Source organism: Pelobates fuscus, chromosome 5, assembly GCF_036172605.1.
Source record: "Pelobates fuscus isolate aPelFus1 chromosome 5, aPelFus1.pri, whole genome shotgun sequence".
In the NCBI taxonomy this organism is placed as follows: Eukaryota; Metazoa; Chordata; class Amphibia; order Anura; family Pelobatidae; genus Pelobates; species Pelobates fuscus.
This window is the reverse complement of record NC_086321.1, coordinates 352,085,809-352,098,279: the sequence shown is the minus strand read 5'-3', so window position 1 is coordinate 352,098,279 and position 12,471 is coordinate 352,085,809. Positions and strand designations below refer to the sequence as shown.

The 12,471-nt window shown below is 40.4% G+C and overlaps 1 protein-coding gene across 1 annotated transcript in view; it reads left to right on the top strand.

Annotated features, from left to right (window-relative positions):
* The window catches only part of ANKRD24 (ankyrin repeat domain 24), a 35,767-nt gene extending 27,925 nt beyond the window's left edge, over positions 1-7,842 (top strand). The window contains exons 15-16 of the mRNA XM_063456615.1: positions 1,353-1,418; positions 7,777-7,842. Coding sequence (XP_063312685.1) covers positions 1,353-1,418; positions 7,777-7,842 — 132 coding nt within the window. The remainder of the gene's footprint in view (positions 1-1,352; positions 1,419-7,776) is intronic.
* The last annotated feature ends 4,629 nt before the right edge of the window (positions 7,843-12,471 follow it).

Below are 12,471 nucleotides of genomic sequence, written 5' to 3'. Positions count from 1 at the left end.
ACGTCTATCTCTAGTCCTGAGCTGTGAGGTCTTGGCATGGTCCAGAGTGATGCGGGGAAACATGCAGTTGCGCAAGATCTCCCAAACTGCGCACACAATCTATCAAATTCACTGAGAAACGCCTCCTCCGCTTCAAGTATGTCAGCAGGCCGCAGAGGTGTACGACACAGCCTATGCCCGCAGGAACCTGGCAGTAGTGAACCCAACAGTCAGCTGAGTGTTCTGTCAGCGAGTAGCCAGGTTCCGTGCCCAAATTGCGCTGAGTAAGTACCATAAGTATTTGGCTTAATAATTTGATTTTTGAAAGAGCTCCAGTCACATGTGACTAGCACATGTATAAGACAACCCCCAATTTTAGACTAACATTTTTTTTTTTTTTAAACAGTCTTATACATGGAAAAATACGGTACTTTTATTTATATTAAATTAAAGGACCACTATAGTGCCAGGAAAATAAATTCGTTTTCCTGGCACTATAGTGCCATGAGGGTGCCCCCACCCTCAGAGTCCCACTCCCGCTGGGCTGAAGGGGGTTAAACACTCACCTTTCTCCAGCGCCGGGGACTCTCCTCCTCCTTCGGTCATCATCGGTTGAATGCGCATGCGCGGCAAGAGCATTCTCAAAAAATCACAGTGAGAAGCGCGGAAGCACCTCTAGCGGCTGTCAATGAGACAGCCACAAGAGGCTGGATTAACCCATATGTAAACATAGCAGTTTCTCTGAATCTGCTATGTTTACAGCTGCAGGGTTAATCCTAGGTGGACCTGGCACCCAGACCACTTCATTGAGCTGAAGTGGTCTGGGTGCCTATAGTGGTCTGGGTGCCTATAGTGGTCCTTTAAATGTATAACATTCATTAACTATTATTTATAAGCAAGCTCATCACATTGAAAAACAAATCAAGCATTATTATCCTTAAATTTTTCTTTTCTTGTTGGTTTGTGAATGAAACAATTTTAACTTGTTTGCTGGATCTATTTAAGGTGGACTGCTGGTCTTTGTGTTTCCTGTTCTGCCTGCCAAACTGGTGTAGAGAGTACACTGCACCCAATTTCCACTATGAAAGACAGAGCCCCCTTAGCTGTCAATCAAACAGCTGTAATTCTCATTTCCAAGCTGCCTTTATTAATTTTGCCCAACTTTAATATGCAACTGGTGTACTGGTGTTTTGCTCATCCTAGGTGAGGAGTAATACGGAATCTGGGGGATAAGCTACTTATCCTGTTGAACCAGCACTTATGGTTTAAATATTGCTGGTTGCTGGTTTAAATATTTTCAAATAGTACTTAATATATGTAAAAGGATCATGTGTTTTGTGTTATACCTTGTATTTGTTTAAAAAAAACTACAGGACGCAGAAAAACAGCATAACGCTGTCGTTGGGATTTACCGGACTCACTTACTGAGTGCAGCACAGGTGAGTAAAATAAATCACTGCTGCTATTGTATGCATGTTACCAAATGTTCTTTGCGTTTATTTGTGCTGTGTTTCCCCTTTAAGGTCTTATAGGAACCCCCCAGTCAAGCACGTGCACACAAGCACGTCGACGCAGACACATTCACTCACAGAGGCATTCACACACACTGGCAATCACAAAGACACATTCACATATACATACACTCACAGACAGGGCCAGTCCCCGGTCATTTTATATGCACACATACATCTCCACCTGCTTTCCCTTACCTTACTTCCCTTCGCCTCCTCTGCATCTTTTCACTCTTACTGCCCCTTTTCACAGCTCCAGATGGCAACCACAGCACTAGATATTGCATTCAATGCACCAGACTGCACCCCACTTCCATGTCTCTCCCTCGATTCCATCCATGTTTCCCATCCCCCATTTTATGTCTCTTCCCCCCCCTCCCCCTCCCCCTTCTAGAGTGGCAATCAGCTGCCGCCCTCACAGGGCCAGCACTCTAGGTGAAGGTAGGACTGGCTATGCTCAGACACAGATTGGTTTCCCCCTTCTCTGCTGTTTCACCTGTCATGGCAGGGAGACTCTCGATGTCCAGCGTGCTGCCTATAGTTTCAAACTGAGCGCCAGGTAGTCACGTGACACCCGGTGCTCCTATGCAGGGTGCGAGGCGCTACCCTGCTAACTGCAGTTCTCTTATGGAGCCCCATGCTACCTTAAAAAACAAAAACAAAAAAGAAACGGGTCTAGACGCAGTCAAGGCCGGATTAAGAGCATCATGGGACTGGTGCTGATGATTTTGCTGGGCCTTTTTATGGAAATATATACATAATATATAAAATCAAAACGCAAAGCATTTGTATTAAGACAAATTAAAATTTTTAATTACCATTAAAGTGCCATAACAGAAACGGATCGAAAAGGTTTCTTTTTTTTGTAAACAGTAGGAAACCAGTTAATTAAATAAAGCCATAATAAATACAACATTCAAAACAACCATTTTTTATAAATAGAACGTAAACCATATAAACAAATTAAATATAATTGTATGATACATACATATAAATATGCTCATTAAATTATTACTTCAAGGGTCAGACTGACTACAGCCTGCTGTTATGGTGCAGAGAGTAACAAACACAAAAACAGGGTTATTCACTCAATCCTAAACTGCATTTTAACCTAAAACTAATCAAACAGCCAGATTATAATTAAACTACACATTTGCTTTTCTTGCCTTCTTGCTTGCAAATTCTTCAATTGTAGAATCAAGATTCAGCTCATTCAGCAACCCATTTTCAATGCATAACAGAGAGAGTGCATTTAAACGCTCCTGACCCATCGAAGATCTCAGTTCATTTTTCACACGTTTTAATGTTGAAAACGAACGCTCACCACTGCAGTTGCTGACCATTAAACACAAATACATGCGGAGGGTCACATGTGTGTTTGGAAATGCACCGGCTAGGGATTGTGTGACCAGAAACTTGTACATTTGTAGTTCTTGACTTTCATTAATGACTTTTTTTTGCAGGGGAAGACTGGTAAATTTTGAAAAGAGAGGCAAACTGTACAATTTCATCTGCAAACAAGGGGTCAAGATCTTCAGGGTATTGTGTCACTAGTGTTCTGGCTTTGGAGCATAGACCATCTGTTGCTAGAGTGCACATTTCTAACAGCAAGCCAAATCTTTCCTGAATGACGCTGTATGCTGCTTGTCTGTGCCTCAGTGATTCTGTCAGTTGGTCAATAATAACTTTTCAGATGGTGTCATATCAGCATCAGCATCTTCTGCATCACCATAGTCCCACTTCTTATTTCTTTTAATTTTCCTCCCACGTTGTAGCTGGTACTCATCGCAGCAGGTAATATCTTTGCCCTGCTGTTCAAATTCAGAGAATTTAGAACGCAGAGACTGGACAAAATCCTTCAGAGAGTTCAGCATGCCTGTTGCTGTATGTAAGTCTATTTTTCCATCTTGGAGACTCTGACTGGTTCTGTGAAACCTGGGTAAAATTACAGACCATATTTCAATCATTATTCCCGTTTCCAGCTGATCCATAACACTGCTTAGGCCCTTTGCTTGTAAACAGACCTCTCCCTTTGTGTTCTCGTCATTCAAAATATTGGCAAGGACTTCTTTGATAGTAGTATACCCTTTTTGTAAGGCATTCACAGCATCATGATGAGCAGACCAACGCGTATCAGCTTACTTTTTTAATGTTGGTATACCACATGTTTTGAAACGTTTGTTTGTTAGAAGATTCCACCGATGAGTTGATGGAAGAAAAAAAACAATATAATTGCTGAACAAAATTAAAGAATGAAACTGCAACTGGACAGCTGTTTACTGCATTTTGTCCTACAAGGTTTAGTGAATGTGCACAACAAGGAATGTATTCAGCCAGTGGATTTTTTTCCCCGAATTAAGGCCTGCATACCATTATATTTGCCACTCATATTCGATGCATTATCATATGACTGGCCCCTGCAGTCTTTGATGGAAATACCATTTTCTTCCAGAAATTGAAGAACCGAGTTTGCTAGTTCCATACCAGTATGTCCAGATATTGGGATAAATTTAGTAAAACGCTCCACTGGACCTCTGGCAAGTACATATCGAAATATAATGGTCAGTTGATCAGAATGTGCAATGTCAGGGGTGGAATTAACAGAAATTGAATAATATTTGGCTTGTTTCATTTAATTTACAATCTGCTGTAGCAATTGCTGACCAATCAATTCAAAATACTCATCACATATTGTTGATGACAGGTACGATATGTGACCTCTTCCCTTGTTGCCATGCTTTTGAATATGTTCAGAAAGGAATGGATCATATTCCGCTAACAGCTCAAGACAGCCCAAATAATTCCCGTTGTGTACTGAGCCAATAACTTCATTACTTCCTCGAAAAGACAGACCTCGTGATGAAAGGAGCTTTGTAACGCTCAGGATACGGCAAAGTATTTTGTGCCAATATTTTTTCTGATTCTCAAACTGGTTGACAAGATCTTTGTCTATGCGTTGTCCAGAAGTTTTTCTCCTGATAAGGGCTTCAATTGCTTTTCCATGAGAAGCACTGTTTTCATGCCTGCTTAAATCTCTTGTGGCGTGTCGCCAATCTGAATAACCAGTTGAAGTCAAATGTGTTGTTTCGTCTTTCGAAAATAGTTTGCAAAGAGCACAAAAAACCTTGCCAGTTTTCGGAGAATAACACAGCCAGTCACGCTTAACTTTTTCGCCATTTAACTGTTCTCGGAAAAACAAAGATTTTGTACAGTGCCTTGTAAAAGTTTCACCTGCACATATCTTTTCTGAGGCACTAAAATCACTGTCCATATGTTGACAATTGGTAACCCCATTTTCATAGAAATATTCTCTCAAGGCATCACAAATATTCCAATCTCCAATGTCATTTGAATATATTTCTTCTTGCTGTTCTGTTATATTTTCATAGTCCAACTCAGTGGATCCACTTGTTGCACTAGATGTACTGAAAGCAATTGTACTGGTTGAACTTGAAGCGGAAGCATGTATATCAGTTGCACTGCTTGTTCCAGATGTGCTTTTTCCACAAAAATCTGTATTTTTTTTAGTTTTAGACAATATTTTTTGCATTTGTTTTTCTTCCTCTTTTCTAGCTTTCAGCTTCTCCCAACCACTACGTTGTTTTTTCATCCTTGGGTGTAAAAAAAAAAAAAAAAAGGATGGTCAAATACAGTACTTTCTCTAGGAGCTTTTTTTTTTTTTTTTTTAAAGCTCGTTTATTAGTGCAATTATCTTGAGTTCTCCTAGGCCCACGCAGAGGACACATTGATCTACTGTGGTAAGATACAACTCCAATAATTGAATATTGATCCAGACACAGACTGTGGTACGATCCAGACACGTACTGTACCACAGTCTGTGTCTGGATCGTACCACAGTCTGTGTCTGGATTGTACCACAGTCTAACTCCCATCATTATATATTGATCCAGACACAGACTGTGGTACGGTATGACTCCCATCATTATACAATGATCCAGTCACAGAAGTGTCTGGGACAGCATAACTCCAAAGGTTTTCAAAACTCTATAAATCCTGTACATGGCATTGCTGAACACAAATAGAAGTGTTCTAGAGCAGTAAAATGTAGAATGAATATGACATCATTGGTGAAAGGGCAGTTTGTGTGTGAAAAATGCAACAAAAAATCATGAACACTAATTTTGGCAAGGGTTTGTGACTAACTGGCTACTAAAATAGACTGGACATACTCAATTTCGAATACCCTAGGTTGTCTAAGTTTGCAAATGGTATGCCATCATGGGGGTGATTCTCATTCCTGGGCTGCCATACAGTCTGAAAGACAACAAAGGCCCAGTTGGCCAATCTGGCAACTTTTAATGTGTAAAAACTGAAATGGGCAAGCCCTATATCTGAACTTGTAAGTTTACAAAACCCTATAAAACCTACACATTGAGCAGGGGTACTGTTCTGCTTGTGAAACAATTGCTGAACACAAATATGTGTGGGTTTTTTTTTTGCCGTAAAAGCAAACAGTATTATGACAATCACTTTTAAAATGCCATGCAGAACTAAGAAAATAACATTTAATTTCTCACATTTTTTTTTATTTTACTCATATTAAATTTTGTTCCATATATAAATATTTGTGAGATGAAAGCTCTTTTTCTCATGAACAAAATAATATATAATAAGTGTGGGTGCACTCCATATGACAAAATCTCCTTACTTTTCAGGGTTGTAAACCTCCATTCATAAAAAATAAAATAAAAAACAATGCAACATTTTCACACATAGCAATATAACAAATTCTCCCACCATATAGCTGCCAATTAATTCATACGTCTACAACATTCATGTAGGTAGTGCTTTTCCAAAACCCCAAGACCTCTGTACCTTAGCCTTATTTATCTACCTCTTTTACATCACACATCAAACATAGTTGAAATTTGTAGTCATTCTAATTTATGTACAAAGCAATATACAAAAAAGGAAATATCGAAGATACATGCTCAAATCACCAGGTGTGTGTCACTCAAAACCACACGGAGTGCAACAAATAAAATGAAATAGATAGTATGATGAGAGCATATAAAGTAGTGTATAAAACATGCAATTTACCATGTATCTGGGTACTTCCTAAAAGTATAAAACACAATACATAGTATAGCCTGTATATAATGTAAATAAATTATACGAGAAGAAAATGTCCCACTCACGTGGTGCTGAGCCGTTAGAAAGTGGCTCAGACTATCAGTGCATTTACCAATATATGTTTTGGAGATCAAATGCTGGAAACCAGATGTAAGTGTTCGCTGAAGAATCACTACTTCCCTTTGTGTTGCCAAGATAGACGCCAAATGAAGGAGTAGTTGCAGGAACAAAATACTTTAATGGTATTGGTAAAATTATATATATATATATATATATATATATATATATATATATATATATATATATATATATATACATACATATAAATACAGCATATACTGAATCTCCAAATAAAAGCCAACTGCACTCAGTGTCTTAATTACATATATATTTTATCGATACCATTAAAGTATTTTGTTCCTGCAACTACCCCTTCATTTGGCGTCTATCTTGGCAACATGGAGGGGGACACTGAGGGTGGGGGCACTATAGTGTCAGGAAAACCGCTTTGTTTTCCTGACACTATAGTGATCATTTAACATGACTATGAAGATTACTGTTTTCTAGCTGCTGTGGACTGTGGACAACAGCAGCTAGAAACAGTAATTTTCATAGAGCTGTGTTATGATTTATGGACACAGCACTCAGCATGCTTAGCCAGTCAGATAGAAGGCTGGCTAAGCATGCTGAGAGCTGTGTCTAAATAACATAACACATTAAAGAAATTACTGTTTCTAGCTGCTGTGGACTAGCAGCTAGAAACAGTAATTTCTTTAATGTGTTATGTTATTTAGACACAGCTCTCAGCATGCTTAGCCAGTCAGTAATTTTCATAGTGCTGTTATGATTTATGGACACAGCTCTCAGCATGCTTAGCCAGCCTTCTATCTGGCTGTGCTTCTTGAGAGTCACAGTCCACAGGCTCAGAAACAGCCTGTGGACTGTGACTCTCAAGATGCAAAGCCAGATAGAAGGCTGGCTAAGCATGCTGAGAGCTGTGTCCATAAATCATAACAGCTCTATGATTGCCATTTTTTTTTTGCCCTCCCTCACCCCCCCCCCCCCCCTTCCAACTGGATGAGTAAAGACTTACGCTTTGAAAACCTCTTTTCAGCTCAAGTTTGTAAAACCGTCTTGTAAGTTATTTTAAAATTCTCACCAAATGTAACATTTCCATTTTATTGTGTTGCAGGGCCAGATGAATGAAGATGCTATGAGGATCTTAAACCAAATATTACATATGCACTTAATACAGTAATGGGAAATTTAAGATCATTTTTAAATCAAGATCCACAGTACTGTACTGTAAACAAGGATACAATTGGGACATATATTTAAAAATAAAAATCTACCAAAAAAAAAAAATGGACAGATAATTTTTTTAATATTCATTTATTTAAGTTCCAGTGCAAAATAGAGGAGAAACACGATAATAATTACAAGGAAGAACTAGCAATGTAACCACAATAGCACCATAGAAGAAAGCACCAACGATGCACAGGGCCAGATAAAGGGCTTCATGGACCTGGTGCTGAGAATTATGGTGGAGTTTTTTTGAAAGTCATAAAATGAAGCACACTGTAGTGCTTATGGTACCAGGATGCCCTGGCTCCACCCAACGTTAACCTGTCAATCAGTTTTTTTTTATTCATGGTGTTGATACCGGAGAAACTGACGGAAGCCAAGCACAGAGAGATGGACACAGGTTTCTTCAGGAAGGAAGAGATTCTTTATTGGATCACCGATCGGGACTCAGAGGGACTAGCGTCACCAAAATACAGCAAAGTCTGAGTACTGAATACATAGAGTACATTCCTTATATAGCACTGTAGCTCCTCCCACAATTAACTACACCCACACATACCCTTAACCTATTTAATAAATAGAGTCTAAACTCATCCATCCGGTCTAACCACGTGGCTCATCTGATACAAAGGAGAGGGACGCGTAATTCCAGTTCTTACATTCCTGCACCTGGTCAGTACAGTGATAACAGTATCTTAGCTACGTGTAATTAACTAACTGATACTACAAACACATATACATACATATGCCTTGTGGCAATCTTAGCCTGCTAAACTTGTATTTTACTGGAATTACATCACATTCCCCCCTTTGATGCCTCTGATATTTCACAATTACTTGAGGCATCACTTAACCTTGGTTTGCATATACCTCAGGTTACCATGAACCAGACCAGACTTATCTTATGATGTGAATCTTTTAACACTCATCTTCCTGCATTGGTTCTCCCTGATTTAAAGCCTCATATTTATATATGGCCATTATCTGTGCAGCAGCCTTTCTCTCTGCTATATTTTCTATCAGGCTCTGCACAGACCTAACTACTAAAGGAATAAGACACGGTAGGAGTAGACACAACAGTAAAATCAGTAGGACTCCACCTACCACTGCCTTAAGCCCTCCAAACCGCTCATACCAGTTACCAAACCAACTACTTGGATTGTACCCTTTCCATACCTGAGTAGGCACATGCGCTAGTTTAACCATATGGCTAGTAAGCTCAGCTATTGCTTGCCCTTCGTCATCTATTTGAAGACAGCAATTGCTTAGGTTAAACTTCCCACATACACCTCCCTCTACTGCCAAAAGGTAATCCAAGGCTAATCTATTTTGGTATACTGCTGTCCTCATCCTGGTGTTATGCTTCGCTAGAAGATTGAGCGCTTGTGATGTTTCATTAGTGATAATCTCAACCACCGCCTGTAACCTTATAATACGGTTGAGCATATAAATAGGGGTTCTATAACCAAAGGTACCATCCTCAGCCCACGTGGCTGGCCCATAGTAATCTATAATACGCTGGGGAGGCCATTCATCATCTTCCCAGGTGCCTATCTCTATGGGTCCCCTTTTCTTCCTATGATTCACATCATACACTTTAACACCTAAAGTCTCACCTGTTTCAATCGGTAACAAGAAGAAGGATGGTTTGAGCATACCCAACACACATGCCCCTTCCCAGTCCTGTGGCAGCTCCGAATAGGCTTTCTTACCACAGATCCAGTACAAATTTGCTGGGGCTCTCCAAGTAGATGTGATGGATAGATCAAACCACACATCCTTTAAATTGGCATATCTAGCAAACGGGTTAGATGGTTCTGAGACATTTGAAGCCGACCACCAAGTTGTATTCTTTGTATCATCATCATAAGCTTTTTGCCCTAGACAAGTTAATTCTCCTACAGAAGTATTATACATCATTCCTTTCCTTGCTATGCAAACATAACCTATGATGGAGGTCTTTAATCTCCACTCAGATTTACCTCTAACACTCATCTGATAATCGGCTTGTGAAGATATTAATTGTTGAACTGCCTCAGAACCGGACATTACCTCCTTTGCTTCCTAAGGCCATTGGTCTCCCATGTTAGTACCTCCACACACATAGCAGTTGGTAACATTAAGACTACCGGCAATACTTTCAGCTAGATCAATGAACAGGTTTTTAGCATTATGGGGGATCTTATTATCTATACTCATCTCTTCGTAAAAGGAATGGTATACTTGATGAGTCTGGGAGGATACCGTATCAGTCTCTATTCCTATAAACAATAATGTCCCAGGATCTAAACCCGTCCCGTATATCTGAAACCCAAATAAATTTCCATACTTATCTAGGAACTTGTCGGGGTTATTAATGAGTATATGGACTGGGTTGCATTCCATAGACTTACAATAAGGGCTAGTCGGCAACTTAGTCACTATCATGTCTTTGTCTACTGTCTGTCCCCAAGTCGCCCACCCCACACAAGACCAATATGGACAAAAGTTATAGTCTTTATTTGGGCATCTAGGACTCACATATTTATTTTTGCTACTGGGACAAATATATTTATCGTTAGACCCATACGTCCTCTCCCATCTAAGATCCCCACATACATTCCACGGCTTTCTACCACTCGATATCGCTTTACACGCATCAAATAGCAGAACACCCGAAGAATGTACGGATTCTAACACCGTTTTATTAATTAGGGTCCCCTGAGGATCTCCATTCCTGAGAGTCAACCAAATTGTACGAGGTTGATACTCTGGACTGAAGCACTTAGGTTCTCCTACTCCTAAATGGCACACACTATAGTCTATATTTAGGTATCTACATCTTGATACCTCTCCTTTACATTCGTATTGTGAATGCCAAATTAGGGTTTGGGAAATATGGTTACCTGTTCTCGTAGTCTTAATGCATACCTCACAGCTAGGAGTGTCGGTACCTCTACCTTCCTGAATATAAAAACACATATAAATAAACACAATCAAAAGCACATCTTTCGCCGTCATCCTCAGTCTTCGTCCGTGCGATGGAACCTCAGCTTCCAGGATGTGAGGGCTGCAGGGAATGGAGTTCTGCTCGTCTTCACAGGTGTCCCTTCGAGACTTTCCTGGCTTATACACTATGTGTTGGTAAGCGGACAGGCTTTATTATGGCCTTCTCACTCACACCTGTAACAATAAAATTTGTAATCCACAATAATTCCTCGTTACTCCGACTGAGTAGTGCGTTTTAACCGGATCTTGCAGGGATTCTCTGGATCTGCTGTAACTTGCCAAGAATCGACTGCTGCTGGTTTAACCCTGGAGTGATGTATCCACGGAGTCACTTCTGCTACTTTTATCGCTGTAGGGGTAGACAAAAGAACAACATAAGGACCTCTCCACTTGGGCCCTAACGGTACATTATTCCACTCTTTAATCCACACTTGGTCTCCTGGATGATAACTATGAACAGGGGGATAAATATTCACAGGTAATCTATCTTGTACCCATTTCTGTACCTCCTCCATAGTCTTACCCAACTCTACAACCTGCTGCCGGGTAATTCCTTCTCCCAACTGACTCAAGTCCCCCCTTAAGTTACCAAGTACGGGAGGTGGTCGCCCATACATGATTTCAAAAGGAGAGAGGCCCATCCTTCTGGTAGGGGTACTGCGGATTCGCAATAAAGCTATGGGTAAGAGAACGTTCCACTTAAGTTGGGTTTCCTGACACATTTTAGCCAACTGGTTCTTTATAGTTCTATTCATTCTCTCTACCTTACCAGAACTCTGGGGTCTATATGCAGTATGAAGCCTCCACTTTATACCAAGCATATGAGTCAGTTGTTGTAGGCACTGATGAACAAAAGCTGGACCATTGTCCGATCCTATAGAACAGGGTAGTCCATATCGGGGTATTATTTCTCGTAGCAGGAATCTTACAACTTCTCCTGCTTTCTCTGTACGAGTAGGACATGCTTCTACCCAGCCTGAATAGGTGCACACAATTACCAACAGGTAACGATGTCCACCCGATTTAGGCATTACTGTAAAGTCTATTTGTAGATCGGACATGGGGAGTCCCCCCATAAACTGGACTCCTGGTGGCTTTACTGGTCCTTGTCTTGCATTATTCTTAGCACACGTTACACATCTGCGTACAATGGCCTGAGTCAAGTTGGACAATCTTGGTATGTAGAAATGTTTCCTGAGAGATTCTTCAGTACTGTCTCTCCCAGAATGTGTCCCGTTGTGATAATTTTGGACAATTTCTACCGCTAGTGATGCTGGTATGACTATTCTTCCATCTTCTAGCTGATACCACTTGTTCTCCAAATACTTTCCCGGTTCAGTCTTTAACCACTCCTCTTCTTGAGCTGTATAAACTGGAGTCCATTGGGACAGTGGAGTTGGTATAAGAGCAGCTATATGCCCTACATACTCCTGTCTTCCTGATTCAGCAGCACGCTTAGCTGCACTATCTGCCATCCGATTTCCCTTGGTTACATCACCATCACCTCTCAGATGTGCTCGACAATGAATAATTACGACTTCTTTCGGCTCCCACACTGCTTCCAATAGTTGTAGGATTTCAGCTGCGTACTTGA